The sequence below is a fragment of the Pseudomassariella vexata genome (genome assembly GCF_002105095.1).
Source record: "Pseudomassariella vexata strain CBS 129021 chromosome Unknown BCR38scaffold_11, whole genome shotgun sequence".
NCBI classification, from domain to species: Eukaryota; Fungi; Ascomycota; class Sordariomycetes; order Amphisphaeriales; family Pseudomassariaceae; genus Pseudomassariella; species Pseudomassariella vexata.
In genome coordinates this window covers 1-17,656 of record NW_024467966.1, presented here as the reverse complement: position 1 = coordinate 17,656, position 17,656 = coordinate 1, and the positions used below count along the sequence as shown (strand labels likewise).

Genomic DNA, 17,656 nt, shown 5'->3' with positions numbered 1-17,656 from the left:
CGTGATAGTATTGATCAATTCTACACCCGGGTGCTAATTGAAGGAATCATGGCTCCAGAAGGAATACGACCCAGATCGGAGGGCAAAGCTCAAGAAGTGAAGCCTTCCAAATCGGAGAGCATGGCCTCGAAGGCCAAGTCCAAAAAGAGAGCTGCTGCAGACAGTGAAGGTGGATCCCGGAAGAAACGAAAATCTGCCTACGAACAGGATGAGAGCCTCCTCGACACCGAGTTGGGAGTGAACAAGGGCTATGCCTTCATGGACCCTCAACTTCTGGCCGACCACCTGGCTCAGAAGACCACACGATTCGGGAGCGACCTGAGTCCCATCGAATTGGCGGATCTCTACATCTCACGTGAGTGCGTTCCCAGGGTCATGCATCAGACAGAGACTGATCATTACCAGCAAGCTCAATACACGACACCACGTCATGGCTGGAGGATCGCACTCTGACAAAACTGCCTGGTTTTCTGGAGAAGTTCGCAAAGAAGCCAGAGGATCTGGGGAAAGCCCCGAAGCAGAAAGGCTCGCCGCACACCATCATCGTGACTGGCGCAGGCTTGAGGGCCGCTGATGTTGTGAGGGCCGTGAGGAAGTACCAGACCAAGAAATGCTCGGTGGCAAAATTGGTATGCTCTGTGATTCTCGATACGCCGACTCATCGCTGACACATGCACAGTTTGCCAAGCACATGAAGATCGAGGAGACAACCAAGTTCCTTCAAGAGCACCATACTGGTGTTGCGGTGGGCACGCCAACGAGATTGAATGATCTTGTTGAAAATGGTATGACAATCGGGTTCGTCTTTATATTTCGTCACCAACTAACACCCGGACTAGGCGCACTGTCGTTGGAGAATCTTGAGCGAATTGTAGTCGACGCATCACATATCGACCAAAAGAAGAGAGGCGTGCTCGACATGAAAGATACCATGTTGCCGGTGGCGCGTTGGCTGGCACGCAAGGAATTCAAGGAGAGATACACAGCTGGGGACAAGCCTCTGCAGCTGCTGTTTTACTAGGCGGCTCACAAGGACGGCTTCAGCGGTGTTTTGCATTGGTCGGCGTTGTCATTGTTCTTCTGGTGGTATAAAAGTACAATACCCGGCAGTCTTATAGGAGTACTACCATTCAGAGTTGTTGTGGTTTCTTCTCCGAACCAGTTATGTTCTATACTGGGCTCATGCCTACAGAAAAACTTGGCAAGTCCAAATCCGAGCGTGTCATCAACCCGTTGGCATGGGGCAAGCTTGCATGAGCCCACGTCATGAAACAGCAGCGTTGTTCCTGCGCACGTTGCACCGACATCATTAAGAAATTGAGTAATAAAGAGAGTATATGGCAGGATACCAGACATGACACCATATGGTACGATCATTTGCCAACCACTGCATATAAACGATAGCATGAGAAAAGGCCAAGTACGTGCCAGTTGACGATTCTCATTTCTCGCTCGCATAATAATGCCTCAACCTGATAAATCATGACTTTGGCGGCACATCTCTTCTACGCAACTAGTCCCAGATACAATCGAAGTAAATTACTTCCGTACCGCCATTGTTCAGTCATTGGATTGTTACCTCAGGCAGCGACAAGCTTTCTGAGAAAGCTAAGGAGGATTGGATTGGTGTCAAATCCGCCAAACCTGGTCGTTCCCGGTATTTGAACTCCCGGAGGATGACCGTACCAGTAAATACGGGGCAGTATAGCAGATACAGTCAACTGTGGAAGGGTCTACTCATGATGAAGGTCCGAGGATTGTCGAAGACTAATAGCCTATTTTCCCTAGTATCTCCTTTGCTATAGCCGTATAATTATTGCATTGGCTCCGAGACTCCATATTAACAAATAGTCTAACCCAACCTGCTTAGATTGGTCAAACATAAGGTCGACACACAAGAACTCAGTACACACCTCAACCGAAGTGTCAAGAAAGCATGAACTAATCAAATATCTGCGGCAACTTCCTCCGAAGCTAGGCTTAACATCCCAGATGGAAACTGTTGAGAAGCATCTGGTCCTCGAGGCTGGAACACTAATAACATGTTATAACTATGTTGAAGCTAAACACTTCTCCACATGAAAATATACCATTTAATCACTCGAATCCCGCTTACAAATTGCCAAGGGGAAGACAACGTTAGCTTCCTATCTGCCTGCCAAACGGCGCCTTTCAACCTCTCCTCATATCTGGATCAGCGAGGAGCATCCAGAGCAAATACATCTCTAATTGTCGAAACAGTTTCAAACCGGCTGCTGGGCTAACAGATCCTCCTATATGGAGTCGATATCTGACTACAGCACTCTTCGTTGACCTCTTCGTGGACATCGACCTTCCCATTTTGAAGTATCAATCACACATTCAAGCGTAACATGAAGAAATTCAACCTTGCCAACGCGGCTGGGCATTGGTCCGCGTCGAAGGAGGGCTGTATTGGATGGCAGACAGCTCCTGGAGATGCCCGATAGGCCTTCCTCCCCAACTGACTCATTAAACTTGGCCTGCTGTCGCTCCCGGGTGATGTTTTGCACCGTTGCAGCTGCTTTCCATTCCAACCTTCACGGGAATTGCTTGGGGAAGCATGGCTGGAGACGAGGAGGAGGGATAAGGCAATGAAGCATTTGATTTGGACTGGCGTGATGATATTAACTGAAGAATTCAGAATTGTGATTGTACACTTACGCTGGATTCTACGAGCTTCGCATACTCGTTGGAAGATGTGCCTGGTGAGGCTATGATATACGAACTACATATGCCCGTGGCCAAATACGGTACTACACCACGACGCACGTAGGCCAGCTACCGGGTTGGGTATTATACTACGAAATGACCTTAGAGTGTCAATGAGACGTAGGTTAGTCGGAGGGTTCGGATGCGACTCACGACGAAAAAGCAATTAAAGACAAAATTTTGATTTGTTAGCAAGTGACCCGTATCTCTGGTTGATGGGCTAGCGACGGAAGAGTTGGGGCTGAAGTATTTCACGAGCAGCTGGCAGATCACAGTGTACGACGTGAAACGGCCGGAGTTTGGAGCGGGTTGTGGGGCCATATCCGACCGACCGGGCCACTACGACCTGCAGCATCCCTGAAGCAGATCACCAAAAGTGACCAATACAGTTCGAGTTTCGCGACATTCAGTCCAAGTTGGCCTTAGCTCGGATTGTATCTGCTCGAATTGTTGTCAGTTGTCAGTGGTATCATGTGGCTTCTGTACGAAGATGACCGCTTGCCTAGTGTTAAAAGCAGACTCGCCAAACTATCTAAAGCCATTTCGAAGAAAACAAGAAAACATGTACAAGAATGGAGACAAGAGAAATGCTACTTCTCAACATGTCCAGTGACAATAGACCTAGTGTACAAGCAGATGCGCCATCCAAACCAGATACGAACAAGCGATTGCCAGGATATCACTTCAGACGACATGGAATCCTATGGATATTCTCATTGATAAGGTACAGCAAGCTCAGAAAGCCCAGGACGGGCCTTGCTTGGTCTAACCTAGATGAATGCTGCGAGTGCAGGTGTTTGGCAATTGAATGAAGTGACAGGTCCATGAAAAACTCGAGCGAGTAAATACACGCCAGCTCTTCAGGATCAATGTCAAACTTCTGCCATTTTTTCACATAATTTCTGACAGTTTTTCTCTACGTGTGCAGCTGGGGAGTGTTACTGTGGAAGTGCATGTCTATGATCAAGATATAGGTTGAAAGAAACGTTCACAGCGGAGTTGAAAGGCTACAGGGGCCGCACGGATGCTCTGGTGGAGTCCCCAACTTGAACCCTTTAATGCTTGGCACTTGATCCTGTCACGTCGTGATTCTCGAAGTCGTCTCCTGATCATTGAATGCGACTGATCTCAATCATTTCTTCAGTATCCCAGCACTGCCATCTCCAGGTATGCAGCAAAAAGAAACACCAACTATACATATGAGACCTATATTTTCTCTTCGAAATGTCTCTCACGCCTCTTAATACTGCAATCCGCGATAAGCATGGGTTGCTGTCACCTGTCGCATACGACGAAGATGCTTCTTCCCTACACAGCAGAAGCGACCAGGACACCGACAGCGAGGACGACAAGCTGATGGCCCGCGCAAGAAACAGCCGGGAGCTTAGGGCACGCGACCGCCTGGTTCTCATGGAAGAAGAAGAGATGGACAAGCTGGTCGCAGAGAGCCGAGCAAAGCAAGAGACGCAAAGGCGTGGCAACGGCATCATCATCCCCAACCCATTGCGCATACTTAGAACTGGAAGCCAGATCCGGTCCAATTCAACCCACGCCGCAGACGTAATTAATAGCTCCGTCGATGATCTCCACCGGGACAAAAGAAGAGGTCGACGAACACGGAGGAAAGAGAAGAAGGACCGACTATTGAAAGAAGCTCGACATGGTGAAGATGGCGCGCTCATGTACGAGATGGAGTCAGGCGCCCTGAAGGAGGGAAGCTCAACCGGCGAAAGTAGCGACAGGGAAGATAGCGAAGAACTCGACCGCCAAAGATTGTTGATGCACTCCGACCAGAAGACGGAAAAGAGAAAGAAATGGAGAAAATGGGTCTTCTTACACACACTAATAGCCGTCGGGTTTGCGTTCTTGATGCTTCTTGCGTGGAAACTATCTGTCGACAAGAAGCGCGCGACGCCGCAACTCGTCAGCAACGGTACGGCCCTGTTTGCGCCAACAACGCTCATCATCAGCCTTGACGGATTCCGAGCCGATTTTCTGAACCGGGGTCTTACACCAAGACTCAATGCGTTCATTAAGGAGGGCGTGTCCCCTCTGTATATGCTACCGTCCTTCCCATCTGTGACGTTTCCGGTAAGCTAAATACGATCAAAACTCCAAAGTACACTATTAATAAGACCAGAACCACTACACACTCGCGACTGGTTTGTACCCAGAGGCACATGGAGTGGTGGGGAACACGTTCTGGGACCCGGCACTGAAAGCCGAGTTTTATTACACTGACCCTTCTCGGAGCATGGATCCCAAGTGGTGGGGCGGCGAACCATTCTGGGTGACAGCAGAACGACAAGGAATCCGCAGTGCTATCCATATGTGGCCGGGCAGTGAGGCACATATTGATGAGTTGGAGCCCAGTTTTCTCGACCTTTACAATGGAAAGGAGAAATTGCCAAACAAAGTGGCAAGAATCCTCGAACTTCTCGACAAGCCTGGCATGGAAGACCCCAAAGCCGATATCGAAGACATGCGGCCACAAGTCATAGCAGCATACGTCCCCAATGTTGATGCTGACGGACATAAATATGGACCAAATAGTACCGAGATTCGATCAACTATCAGCGAAGTCGATGTGATGCTCGACCAGATATTCCACGGTTTGGAGGTGCGAAACCTGACCGACATCGTCAATGTCATTATTGTTTCTGATCATGGTATGGCTACCACTGATGTCTCCCGCATGCTTCAACTCGACGACTTCATCGATATGAATCTTGTCGATCATCTCGACGGGTGGCCATTGGTCGGGGTCCGGCCGAAAGACCCAGCCAACGTGCAGACGTTGTATCAGCAAGCACTCGATAAGGGCGAGGATAACCCGAATATAGAGATCTATCTCAAGGAAAACATGCCAGAGCGTTATCACTTCTCAAAGAATGACCGTATCGCACCCCTATGGATCATCCCGAAGACCGGGTGGGCTGTCGTTACTAGAGAAGAGTTCGATATCGAAGAGGCAAACGCTAAAGGCTTGGTCTATCACCCCCGTGGTCTTCACGGATACGACCATGAGCACCCCCTGATGCGAGCAATTTTCATCGCTCGCGGACCTGCTTTCCCGCACCAGCCAAATAGCAGGGTCGAACCATTTCGTAAGTTCATTTTGCGTTTTGCTTGATTCCTGCAAACTCATGTTCTAACACTCGCAGAAAACATCGAGGTCTACAACATGCTCTGTGACTCCGTCGGGATGGAGCCCAAGCCGAATAACGGAACTCTCCGTCTTCCGCTCAAACCTATTGGCCTCCATGATTCGGAGACAGTTCTCGAGAACCTCGACGACCCGGTATCTGCATATAAGCCTTCGTCATCGTCATCAGCGCTACCTACATCAACCGCCGTGGAAAGTGTGACGGGTGTAATGTCAATTTCACCAGTCGAAACGAGCTCAGCAGCGGACGCAAGCGAAGGCCCGCCGACATCTATTGGCGTTGACCCCGTGGATTACAAGCCGAAAGAGCAGCAGCCGCCGTCTGACGAGAAAGAGGGAGATGCCGACTCGAAGGCTGCCTCTATCAAGCATGCCTGGGACTGGTTGACAGGCAAGCTTGACGATTTATGGTCAAAACTCACTGGATCGAAGTCAGATGAATCCAGATGATTCTCTTGGCTATATTTCGGTCTGATTGTTTAATAAAGCTTTGCATCATTGTACTTTCCACCAGAATATGGAACTGGGTGATCATGCCCGTTGGGCATCAAGGCTTAGATTTACGATGAATACGTTCAGCATGATTCATTAGAATTGCTGGACGTGTTACTCTCAGCGTACGCCTTGCCTATTCTAGCTTGTTTCTGCTATCTATAGGAGAATCATGGGTACCCAACACATTTTCGTCCGCAGGAAGCAGTGGGCAAAATAGTGCACGGCCAGGTGAAACACACTGGCCTGTCGGTGTTCATGGCTGTCTAATGCACCAGAAAATGGGGCCAGCACCATGTTCAGGCACAGCTTTGAATCTGTCCCGCGCTTGTTGTATGGAGACCTGCGACAAGACGTCTCGCGCATCAGGCTCGCTGGTCCTGCGGCTCGACATGCAGAAAACCCCTTTTCCTGCATTCAGCTTCGAAAGCTGAAGTATCTCATGCGAGCGGAGTCTTTTGTATTCTAGAAATGAGACCGGAGGCGGCGCAATGTCGGAATGGCGTAGCACGCCGGTGCGCTGTTGATACTATTGTAGGAAATGAACGCAGCAGTCGACAGCACGAGAGTCAATCGGGGACGTTCAGATCGGTTGCGGTCATATATTGGGTATTGAGAATCATCAAGCCAGGATGGACCCGTTTCCCGAGGACATTGACAAAAGAAGGACAGTGCTGGTACGAACACGAAGTTGCGGTGATACGTGCTCTGTATGCCAGGTGAACGGCTCGGGTTTATGCTGCAGGTCAAGGTTGAGAAGGTGATGTTGCACAATCAGATGCAACTGGCGTATTCACTACACAATTAACATTCACCGTATTACACCCACTGTGCGTGACCGCAGCTGCCAATATGAAATGATGGCTTAGCGGCCCAGCACTAACTTGACTTGTAGTCGCTGAGCGGCGTGACTCATTGAGCTGGACGTCAATGTCAAACGGTTCGCCCAAGACTATAATTACCATTGAAAACACTTTCCTTGCCCTGATTCCAAGCAATCTGTCGAGTGAATTGAGCAAGTGCCGCATGACTGCTTGCAATGGACCTTGCGGCACTGTCATTTACGCCACTTCTTTCTGCAAGCGACAGCATTAAGACGTCGTTTCTTCATCTAGCCACGCGAGTCTTGGCGCCATGAGATCCCAGAGGCCAATCGAAATAGACGGCAGGACAGGAGAAGGCGGTGGGCAACTGGTCAGAATAGCCGCTGCTCTTGCCGCAGTCACATCACAGCCAATTCTCATCACGCGCGTACGAGGTAATCGGGCTGGACATCGAGGAGGCGGTTAGTTAGTACGTCCAGGATTTGGAAAAGTAACTTATTCACATCCGCAAACAGGCCTCAAGGCACAGCATGTGTCTTCCCTGCGATGGCTCGCCAAGGCCACGGGTGCTGAGGTAGCAGGATTGTCAGTTGGAAGCCACACACTGGAATTCTGCCCCTCCGCACCTCCAACGGCGCTGAAGGAGAGGAACATTCAGATCGCTTCAGAATCGAGCGCTCCGTCGACTCTCTTGATTTTTCAAGCCGTGCTCCCGTATTTGCTGTTTGCCAGCAATGATGCCGGCGAGCCGATCGAGCTAGAGATACACGGCGGGACTAACGTTTCTTTCTCATTGTCGTACGAATATCTAGACCAGGTGCTCTTGCCGACCTTGAAAGACAAGTTTGGCATTACAGTTGAAAGACAACTGAGGAAACGAGGATGGAGTTCGGGACCCCAGCAAAGGGGCTGTGTCTGGTTCGAGATCCATCCCATTCCACGAGGCCAATCGCTCAAACTCAAGGAGCCGTGGGACAAGCCCACCACGGCGGCCGACTTACAACGAAAGCACATCGACGTGAGCATAGTAGCTCCCCACAGTATGCACGAACCCCTCCAAACTTCCCTGGCCCAGGACCTCAACGTTCTATTCCCTGACATCGATATCCAATTCGTCGTCGTCGAGGACAGCGGCCACGATGCCCGCATGTATGTTTTTTTAGTCGCCCACTCGAGGACTGGTCTCCGCTGGGGACGGGATTGGCTGTACAACGCGTCGCGCAGGCGCAAGACCGCTGCTGAGCTTGGCGCGGAGATGTCGCGCAAGGTGGCTAAGGATTTGTACGGGGAAATTGCCGTGCGGGGCGTGGTGGATGAGTACTTACAGGATCAGTTGGTAGTGTTCCAGGTGTTGGCGGAGGGGAGGAGTAGTTTCCCTCGTGTTGAGGAGCCGGTGGATGGGGATGTGGGCGTGGTGGCTGATGATGGAGATGGAGATGATTTGGCTATTGGAAAGCTTCGGATTGGGGGCAGGAGGATGAAGAAAGATAGAGCGGATGAGCCCTTCGGTGAGGGTAGTATGCATACAACTACGGCGAGGTGGGTGGCGAGCGAGTTATTGCCAGGGCTAAAGTGGTATGATAAGGGCTCGGTCTGTGAGGGTATTGGGATATCCTTTGAATGAACTCATCGCGCTATTTCATTCTTGGTCGACAGGAACAATGATACTCAAGCTCATTTTCCTTGATCATATCAGAACTAAGATTGCATCATCTAATATAGGAAATCAAGCTGGGTCACATAGCGCTTCTGCGTCAAGGAAAACAAATGCTTCACCCCTTACCTGGCTTTATTTCGGCCGATGAGCTTGAAAATATAGCAGTACCATCTCTCTCACAAAGCCAACCATTCATCAGCAGCAGTTAAATGTCATTGTCTGAAGCCAGGATGATTCAGGATGTGGTACGAGACGTTGACCGTCTGCAATGAGCCATATACGTTTAGATGAGCTAGGGCTTTCGATGTTCAAGTTTATGAGATCATCCCGTCGCATGCCGGTATCCTGTCTTGTATGCGCAGCTGTTTGCCGCGCCTATAGTAGACGCTAGGCTATAACGGTATCATTACCCGATTCCGGGCCGATACGTTGGCTTAGGATCGTCATAACCTCTCAACTCCGGAAACTCCCCAACAGAGTGTTCTCGTATCGAGTATGTCACATCGGTAACATCACTTCGATGTGGCCAGTGACGACATTTTGAGATGGATACGAGAGATCGTCCGTCACATTCGTGGGCGTGGTTGCGTGTGTTGGAATTTTGCAGATCATCTCCCTCCTTAAATTTGGGGTCATGTTTGCATATGTACTTAAGCAAGGGTTGGGCCCGTTTGTTCGAAGCAACTTCGGAAAGCAAATAATTGAAGGATTTCTTGCATAGCCAGAGCTCTTCTTACTCATCTTGACCTCTGTTCATCCTTCATCTCACTCATACCTTACTAAAATCGCCATCATGAAGTCATCCAGTATCATCGCAACACTGTTTGCTACGGCAAGCTTGGGTGCTGTTCTGCGAAACAGAGAAGGTTGCGGATTTGACGTCGTCCAATTCTACGTAAGTCTTACCTCAAGTCGCCATCCAAAGAGTTCGAGTATGGTTCTAACTCCCTCACAGGCGAGCTGCGTCCCCCACAGTCTCTATTGCTCGTAAGTCACGACAACACTAAGAATTTGGAAATCTAACTAAACCCGCCATCCTCCAGATACTCCTTCAACGTGACCTCGGAATCAATCACCGCCCCCGTCGAATGCAGCTCGTTCGTTCAGGGCCCAGACTACCTCCCTACAATCCCCCTCACGGGATGCAGTGACCCTACGGTGTCGTACTCCTTCGACGTCGGTGAGGACGCCTTCACACTGGCTGTGACGACAGCGTCTTCTAAGGGCCAGAATCTCACCGGCACTCACACTATCACCGCTGATGAGGTCGTGGTCGACGACAATGGCTCCGTACGCGACCAGCGGTACATTGGGCCGCAGAACTTCACCATCAGTGCTGCATTGGTCGAGATCTAGCTACTTGATGGCCAGGGTTGAGTTGGGAACATGCACTTCTTCGTGGGATCAGGTCTCTGTCTGCTCGAGTATCCTGTAGTCAATTAATCACGTGGATGGGCCATCGGTGGTAGGAACGGAAGGGTGTATTTTCGCATGTCCGATAGCATCGAGATGTCGTGTAACTTGCAGCTTCGAACAAAATAAGGGTGCAGATTCAATGATCATAATGAAGAGTTGAAAGGCATCATGAAAAATAATATGGAAAAGAAAAAGAAACAAAGGCGCCAAGCCCAGGTTTTGAATGTGGAATTCCAGGCATGCAGATCTATAGACTTTAGCCGTCACAATGACTTAACTACATCCTTGCGCCTTCCAGTATTCTATTTTAGCTAACATGGCTTGTTGTTAATTTCAGTGCCCTTTTGGCTATAACAGGTATTGACGTGGAGAGTTAAGGAAGTTGTACAGGCTGCGTGAAGCTCTTATCTATGCCTCTAATACCGTTGATGAGATAAAGCTCCTGTCCTCAATATCTCTACGTTATCCATCTGTCGTATCGTCCCAGGAAAAATGACCACTTCCATCCCAATCGCCCTTGCAATAAATCTGTGAGCAAATGGTGTAGTTCTCAACCTCAGCCAAAAGAGTGCGTGTGTCTGGCATACATATATGACCCCTCTGTCCAAAGAAACCTGATAGTGATATCCCAAATAACCTTGAGTTGCAACCTGAATAACATCTAGAATATTTAGTGAGACATGGTTGGTACACGCCACTTGGCCCTCTGCGCATCGCCGACCAAGCCCGTCCGCATAAGATGGGCTATCTGTAGGCCATAGAGTATGAAAACAACCGCCATCAGTGCACCGAGGACAGCAGCCAACAGCAACTGCTCGACCGTAAACCCGTCACGGGGCCGGCTGTAGTTTGTCATAACGTGCGGTCCTTTCATCTTCTTCGAGGACTCAATGCCTTGCTCCTTCATGATCTTGACACCAACCTGCATACCAGGCAAGCCATCCACACTCCAGGCATTATTCAACGCCCAAAACCTGCGACATGTCAGCAGGGAAAAGCATCATTTACTTCCTGACATGCATATACCCACCTTGTGATGCTCTCTTTATCATTGCCCTCAGCAAACTTCTTCGCTTTCTTCTCGAAGAATTCATTCAAAGTAGGCCGGAACTCCTTAAAGTCATAGAACGGCACCGAGTAGCCGCACGACGTACCCACCTGGTGGATATCAACCACAACAATGCTTCTCGACCCGGGAATCGTCGTGACATTGTGCGTCTCGATGAAATCGTTAAACTCCCTTGTCGCGTTCTCGAGCACCCTCCCGTGCCCGAAGAGGCGGAGAATCCGTGGTGGTCCCTCGAACGCATTGAACAGCACCGTGATGCGGCCATTCCCCGGCTCGTACAGATGACTGATGGTTTCATTGCCTGAGCCACTCAGGTCCATGTACCAGAAGGTGGTGTCGTTGACCACGCCAAAATAGGCGCCGCCCTTGGGGGAGACGTTGACGTGACCGGCGCCCGATAGGGGGACTGTGGACACCCAAAAGACCCTCTGGTCTAGGATCCATTGGATCAGGGATTTGGGGATGGTCTCGAAGAAAGCGCCCATGATGGTGTTCCACTATCCTTGTATGAGAAAGCTCAAGCTGGAGAATACCAAGATAAACCGCCTCTGCTTAAGTAGTTGTAAGTGAGGTCATCGTCGGGCCACAGCGCCGAGTGCGGAAGGGCTGTAAGACGGCAGGGCGCGTTGCCGGTTTCCTCCCGAGAAATTTGCTCATGGTTCAATTGTAACGGCGTGGTGCTTCCAAGCCGTGGGATACCAGCTTTTCGGCAGGTGATGAACTGTTGAAAGTTGCAGTACTGGTCACCTACCACTGGTCGCCCACTACCGCGGTATGACATCGAACTCTCATCGACCAAGCTTGGCCGACCAATCAAATTTGGAGTTTGACACCTTCTGTAAAAAGTAATCTCGAAGCTATTCCACATCCCGAGGTTGCTAGAAGGTCGGATGCGGCAACGTGGAGATTTGGAGACGCTGATATCATTTAAACAGAGGGCCCCCTTACGTCAGAAGCCCTTTAAGTCTAACAACTGCCAGAGGTCTGCCGCTGACGATGTTCAGCATGAGAGACTACATCAGCTCAGTTGTGCAGAGGACAAATTGCCTAAAGCAACGATAGAAAAGTTTGCATGGCTGGCTAATTATCAGATGAGCTTCTGAGGTTCTGAGAAATTGCCGGATTTCCAGTCTCACCAATCCGTTCAAAGATAAAACAAGTATAGACAACTTGAAGGTGCCTCCGATAAATTTGATACAGGCACATGTTGCTTAACAGAGTCGTCTACTCATCAGTAATATGCATCTAAACGTTATCTCTTTACAGATAACAAACTTGCAATCAAATGATCATACACGCGACTCTCAGATTAGCACATTGTGCATCATCATCATCTTCAAATCATCATGGCGGCAAAACGTCCCGCAGAGGACGACAGCGTGCAGCAGAAGCCCAAGAGACATCGATTCAATGCACGTGGGTCACGACTTACTGATCCGACCTACGGACAAAGGGGTGCATTCGGAAATCTCGACCATGCAACTGTTCCCAGCGACGACGATCTCAACTGGGAGGACGACACAGATGCTTTAGCATACCTCAAGACAGTTCGGTAAGTCCAAACCTCCATGTTTTTATATATCCCAACTTTGCTAAAGTCAATTCTTTGGAAGAATCAGTTACGGTTTTGGAGGACCACTGCTGATATGGTGAGTATTCTAGACAAGAAGCATCCGCGATCCCCCACGTGCTCGTCGCTTCGAAAGCTGGGCCGCAGCTACCAGCAAAGGTCGAGAATGATGACGGCGAATATGTTGATCGAAGTATTTACAAAGACGGAAGAGGCGATTTCAGAGGCTACTACCAAGATGGCGCATACATCTCCCGACCAGACGACTACCATGGCGAACAGGACGATGACGAGGAAGGCGAAGAAGGCGAGTATGAAGTGGAGATTGAGGAAAATGGCGACGATGATTACGAGCTCGATAGTGCAGACTCGAGCTATGTCGGTCCCATCAACAGCAGTTCGGCTGAAATCCATGAAGCCTACTACACCGCCCTCATCAATCAGTATCAGTCCATGCGCCAACTCCTGCACACAGCACCTCCGGAAAGCGCCATCGCAGCTCTACCCACAACCAACCCTACAGAGGTGCCCAAGTTCGGCCCGACTTCTCAGACCTTCCCAGTGTGGACGGGCCATGTGCGCAACAATGAACCTTTACCAGCACAGATTGCCGTCATGCACAAAGACAGTGTCATCCGCCTAATCCGCGTCATTCTTGGAGCCAAATTCTTCCGAAAAGGCCACGAAGTACGAGAGCGAACCAGCCGATGGCTCTGGGCCCTTTTGGCACGGCTGCCTGACAAAGGTGAGCTCGACTACCAAGAGATTGGTTGGGTTCGGGAGTTGGGTAAGCGAGCTGTTCTTCTCATGCTGAGCATGGCAGAAGCAGAGGCCCTGCATCAAGATTATGACATCGGGTTGCAAGCGGGCAGCGAGCATGAGGCAGAGGTGGAAGTCGACGAGGCCATCGACGAGGAGCTCAGTCCGTATGCCACTAAGGACGATAATACTGGTTATGGTCTCGACGACGTGCCTCGACGTAGTGATGACATGTTTCCGAGTAGCGATAACCACCAGGCTGGGAGGGAGCAGGAGACTCGAGACGTCTCGGCCAAAGAAGCAGACGCATACAGGCACGAAGTCTCAAATGACGAACCAGCAAAAGCAAAGCACGACCTGTGTGGTTTGGAACCCAACGTGCGTAACGATGCCGATGCCGGTGCCGACAAAGGCAAAGCATTCGACCTTAAATCCCGTCAACCCGAAGCTGAAGACATGCACGACACGGTTGAACAACATGGGGCTGCTCAGAAGGGCCACAAACCTTATGCGGACACAACGCACAGCTCGAATGCGGGAGTCACAGAGAATACCGACTGCCAAAACGCGGATACAGCCCGGCAACCTACCAATAATGGCGCATCCTCACAATCTGATGTAGATATGCAAGACGACACAGACATAGAGGACGGGGAAGTATCTGATAACGCACAACCAGAGGAACACTCGTGTGCTGACATTGAAGCTGTCAAGGCTAGACTTCTTGCGCAGCTTGACGGCATGAGTTATTCCGAAGAAGCAACAGTTCTGCCTATCGCTGGTCCTGATGACACGTTTGACAAGAGGTCTGTATCGGTGGATGACGAGGCTAGCCGGGCTAAGACAAACATGCGAGCCACAATAAACATGGTCCTCACGGTTGCCGGTGAGTTCTACGGACAAAGAGATCTGCTCGAGTTCCGCAACCCGTTTGGAAGTATGGTCGAGTAATATACTTTCGTCTGCTTTGTCGGATGATTGAAGAAGATGCACTGAAACCATTTGGGTCTCCCGGGTGTCACGATGCGTATCTATACCTTGTAGTAATAAATTCATTTGTACACCGACGGTTTAGCCAGTATAGCAAGAGAACAAAACATACAGCACTAATATGGATGCAGCGAATCCGGTCACAAGTATAGCACACAGTACGGTCCAAGGGCGCAGCAGAGGTCCCGTTGACCTGAAAGCCCAGTCATCCACACATCCCATGTTGTGACACGTCCCATATTGAGAACCCCTGAACGCCATTCTCGTGCAATATCGCTCAAAATCAAACCTCCATCGTACCGCTACGCCCTTCGGCTCCTTGACTCGCTCATTGCGCATCACGCATCTCCACCAGGAAGCTAGCCTCCTCGAAGTCCTCATCGACGATCATAACATTCTCCTGCCCAAGCGCCCCATCTGTAGGCTTGCCCTGTAGAACACCTCTTTTCCGCGGTTGAGCAAACACCCTGCTGTTGGCCCAACCGGTCGGGGTTAAACTCCGCGGACTTACCTGTCCGTCCTCCCAGCTGGGCAGTTGTGCGAAATTCAAGTTCAGCCGCCCAGGAACCATCTGGGATGCCGTCTCATTCTCGTCCTCGTCCTCAGTGAAGAAGCGCTTCCGCGAGTTGCTCGCTGACAGGTTCGAGTCGGTAGACACAGCGGACTCTTGGCTGAGCGTCAAGCCCGGTACATAATCCATGTTCTTGTCCACATGGTCTATGGTAATATTCGGAAGCGGGGCCAATAAAGTCTCGTCGTCGTGGGGCGGCTGTACGGCCATCCCGCCAATGCGGTGAATGCCGCAAAAGGGGGTGAGCTCCCGTGGCGCCGAGATGGCATTTGCACGCGAGCGGCCGACGTCGCTGTTGTTCTGCATCGTGGTGCTGTTACTGGCGGTGGTATTGTTGTCGTCCCATAGGGCGAAGGCGCTGTAACATCCTGTTTTGTAGCCTTCCGGCACGGCTTTGCGCACGCGCATGCCTACTGATAGGAGGTTGGATTGTATGGTTGATTCGGAGGCGTCGAAGAAACGAGGTGTGGTGGGGGTTGATGTGCCGAAGGATGGGGGGGAGGAGGAGCTGGATGAGGTGAAGAAGGACGTTATCTGGCGCTGGGCGGGATCGCTTGCTGCGCCTGCAAATTGACGTTTGGTTCTCGGGGCCGACATTGCATGAACGTGTATGATGTTGTCTTTTAGTGGAATGATGTACTAGTTATTAAATCTGGAAGCTTCGTGTAGTGGCTCCCTTGCCTGAAGATGGTTGCGGTTGCTGCGGCCCGGAGTGCTGGAGCCCGTCTGAACGGATGAGCTGAGAAGTTGCGCCGAAGCCTCCAGCTAATGATTGTTTCTCCAGGATGTAGTGAGGTGATGTTCAGACTGGAGAAGCAATTGTCGCATAAATCAAAATTGATTATTTCCTTGATGAGAAGACGACGAAATAATGAAACAGATTCAGGAGAAGGCTAGGTTACTGAACCTGCGACTTGGAAATTGGAAATGGGCTGAGCCTCAATGGCGGCGGCAGGTGTGGAGAAGCCGCATTTAGCGCGGCGCGTCGAGCATCGTGTCTTTTCGCGTAAAGTGAAAATTAGTTGGTAGGTGCTCAGGACGACCAATGACGACATATCTGTTGGTCCGTGCTCCCATTGATATCTTATCTGAATACTTTGGTCAATTACGTTACATTTTCAACACTGCAAGCTGTGAAATGGTGCAAAACGACCCAGACTCAAGTCCTTCGATGCTTGTGACTTATAGCATTAACGAAGAATCCGACGCAATTTACGCTTCATCAGGAGGTGTGTGGTACTCAATGCTCAGAGCATGAATAATTCACACTGGGTCTTCATTTATTGGCCGCTCGTCGCGGGGTCCCATCAGCTGTCACACCTGGACCGTCAACTTCAATCACAACTGGGACTACACTCAATTGTCATTAGGCTCTTCAGACTTTGACTTCAAGAGATGTGTTCTAGTCAAGTCTTAACAAGGATTGGTTGTACAACCATCACATCTGCATACGCCTCCGGTTCTTTCTTGCATAGCATGCCTGCCGTCCTCGTCTCACACTATCGCTGCTCGACGTCCCTCTGTTGAGTCAACCGCAGGTTACAATTTCTAAATGACTAGCCCGGAGATAGGTTACTTACCGGCCGGGAAACCGCTTAATCATGACGTGAGCTCACGATCCTTCCTCGGAATCTGCATGTCTCATTTGGGAATATACGGGGATAATTGACTTGCATGTTCGTAGAAGTCACCAACTCCGAGATCACTAAACCCAAGATCTCTAACCCCGCGGTCATTAACTCCGAGATCCCTACCCCTCTAGTTTCCACCTCAACGTACTCCTGAACAGTACCAATACCTTATAAGACGTTCTGAGTAACTCGTTTCGTCGAAGTATGTTTTCAAAAGATGTTCGCTTACTCACCACGTGTCTAAATACTCTACATGTCAATAGCAATGACTCACCTGGACGAGGTTCGTGCTGCCAACAAAGAGCTTGTTAAGACGAAACCATTCGTTGCAGTCTTCGGCGGAGGCACGTCTGGTATCGGGGAGTGTGGAGTCCAGCAACTCGCCGCCACTTTTGGAGACGACGGCGACGGCCTCAGGGTTTACATCGTGGGACAAAATATGGACGCAGCGGAGAAGATTATTGCGGACTGTCGGCAAATATGCCCCGCAGGAGGCTTCAAGTTTCTCAAAGGCGACCTGGCCCTTATCAAGGAGGTTGATCGTATCTGCGCAGAGATCACGCAGGCGAAGCAGATGCGAACGAAGATACAAGGCACTGCGGCGAAGATAGATCTGTTGGTGTTGTGCCAAGGCATATTGGCTTTCTCAGGACCAGTGTGTAAGTCTTCTTCCCACTTGAATGTGTCCTTGACACTGTTGGCTACTCACATACAGACACTGAGGAGGGCCTCGACAAGTATACTTCACTCTTCTACTATTCACAGATGCGGTTTGCAATCC

At 50.2% G+C, this 17,656-nt stretch overlaps 8 protein-coding genes across 8 annotated transcripts; 6 read left to right on the top strand and 2 right to left on the bottom strand.

Moving 5' to 3' along the window:
* Nucleotides 1-120: 120 nt before the first annotated feature.
* Nucleotides 121-1,021, top strand: BCR38DRAFT_349058 (U3-containing 90S pre-ribosomal complex subunit-domain containing protein; the record flags this gene model as incomplete). Its single annotated transcript, XM_040856461.1, has 4 exons — nt 121-355; nt 406-629; nt 680-785; nt 840-1,021. 4 exons carry the CDS (start codon nt 121-123, stop codon nt 1,019-1,021), a joined length of 747 nt encoding a protein of 248 aa, XP_040712732.1.
* Nucleotides 1,022-3,817: 2,796 nt separating this feature from the next.
* On the top strand, nt 3,818-6,447 carry BCR38DRAFT_40156 (type I phosphodiesterase/nucleotide pyrophosphatase). Its single transcript, XM_040857757.1, has 3 exons — nt 3,818-4,821; nt 4,871-5,837; nt 5,895-6,447. Exons 1-3 carry the CDS (start codon nt 3,955-3,957, stop codon nt 6,344-6,346), a joined length of 2,286 nt encoding a protein of 761 aa, XP_040712731.1. The 5' UTR covers nt 3,818-3,954; the 3' UTR covers nt 6,347-6,447.
* A 1,075-nt stretch (nt 6,448-7,522) lies between these two features.
* BCR38DRAFT_349218 (RNA 3'-terminal phosphate cyclase-domain-containing protein) lies at nt 7,523-8,836 on the top strand (the record flags this gene model as incomplete). Its single annotated transcript, XM_040856474.1, has 2 exons — nt 7,523-7,673; nt 7,728-8,836. 2 exons carry the CDS (start codon nt 7,523-7,525, stop codon nt 8,834-8,836), a joined length of 1,260 nt encoding a protein of 419 aa, XP_040712730.1.
* An 826-nt stretch (nt 8,837-9,662) lies between these two features.
* Nucleotides 9,663-10,225, top strand: BCR38DRAFT_411654 (uncharacterized protein; the record flags this gene model as incomplete). Its single annotated transcript, XM_040858596.1, has 3 exons — nt 9,663-9,764; nt 9,825-9,856; nt 9,913-10,225. The coding sequence occupies 3 exons, from the start codon at nt 9,663-9,665 to the stop codon at nt 10,223-10,225; spliced, it is 447 nt and encodes a 148-aa protein (XP_040712729.1).
* Nucleotides 10,226-10,955: 730 nt separating this feature from the next.
* On the bottom strand, nt 10,956-11,839 carry BCR38DRAFT_411653 (pyridoxamine phosphate oxidase family protein; the record flags this gene model as incomplete). Its single annotated transcript, XM_040858595.1, has 2 exons — nt 10,956-11,259; nt 11,316-11,839. The coding sequence occupies 2 exons, from the start codon at nt 11,837-11,839 to the stop codon at nt 10,956-10,958; spliced, it is 828 nt and encodes a 275-aa protein (XP_040712728.1).
* Nucleotides 11,840-12,666: 827 nt separating this feature from the next.
* Nucleotides 12,667-14,749, top strand: BCR38DRAFT_441297 (uncharacterized protein). Its single transcript, XM_040860761.1, has 2 exons — nt 12,667-12,906; nt 13,017-14,749. The coding sequence occupies exons 1-2, from the start codon at nt 12,701-12,703 to the stop codon at nt 14,632-14,634; spliced, it is 1,824 nt and encodes a 607-aa protein (XP_040712727.1). The 5' UTR covers nt 12,667-12,700; the 3' UTR covers nt 14,635-14,749.
* BCR38DRAFT_441296 (ribonucleotide reductase inhibitor-domain-containing protein) lies at nt 14,727-16,186 on the bottom strand. The gene has a single exon (XM_040860760.1). The coding sequence runs from the start codon at nt 15,839-15,841 to the stop codon at nt 15,002-15,004; it is 840 nt and encodes a 279-aa protein (XP_040712726.1). The 5' UTR covers nt 15,842-16,186; the 3' UTR covers nt 14,727-15,001.
* Nucleotides 16,187-17,140: 954 nt separating this feature from the next.
* On the top strand, nt 17,141-17,645 carry BCR38DRAFT_487561 (uncharacterized protein; the record flags this gene model as incomplete). The annotated part of the gene is made up of 2 exons (XM_040864172.1): nt 17,141-17,534; nt 17,591-17,645. Coding segments are annotated over 2 exons (449 nt in total), but the record flags the coding sequence as incomplete, so codon positions are not given.
* Between the last annotated feature and the right edge of the window lie 11 nt (nt 17,646-17,656).

Excerpts from the sequence above, each read along its gene's own strand:
- BCR38DRAFT_40156 (XM_040857757.1), top strand. The coding sequence starts at position 3,955 with ATGTCTCTCACGCCTCTTAATACTGCAATCCGCGATAAGCATGGGTTG. Across the intron at positions 4,822-4,870 it reads TCCCATCTGTGACGTTTCCG|AACCACTACACACTCGCGAC; the intron begins GTAAGCTAAATA and ends TAATAAGACCAG. Across the intron at positions 5,838-5,894 it reads TAGCAGGGTCGAACCATTTC|AAAACATCGAGGTCTACAAC; the intron begins GTAAGTTCATTT and ends TAACACTCGCAG.
- BCR38DRAFT_441297 (XM_040860761.1), top strand. The coding sequence starts at position 12,701 with ATGGCGGCAAAACGTCCCGCAGAGGACGACAGCGTGCAGCAGAAGCCC. Across the intron at positions 12,907-13,016 it reads GCATACCTCAAGACAGTTCG|ACAAGAAGCATCCGCGATCC; the intron begins GTAAGTCCAAAC and ends TGAGTATTCTAG.
- BCR38DRAFT_441296 (XM_040860760.1), bottom strand. The coding sequence starts at position 15,841 with ATGTCGGCCCCGAGAACCAAACGTCAATTTGCAGGCGCAGCAAGCGAT.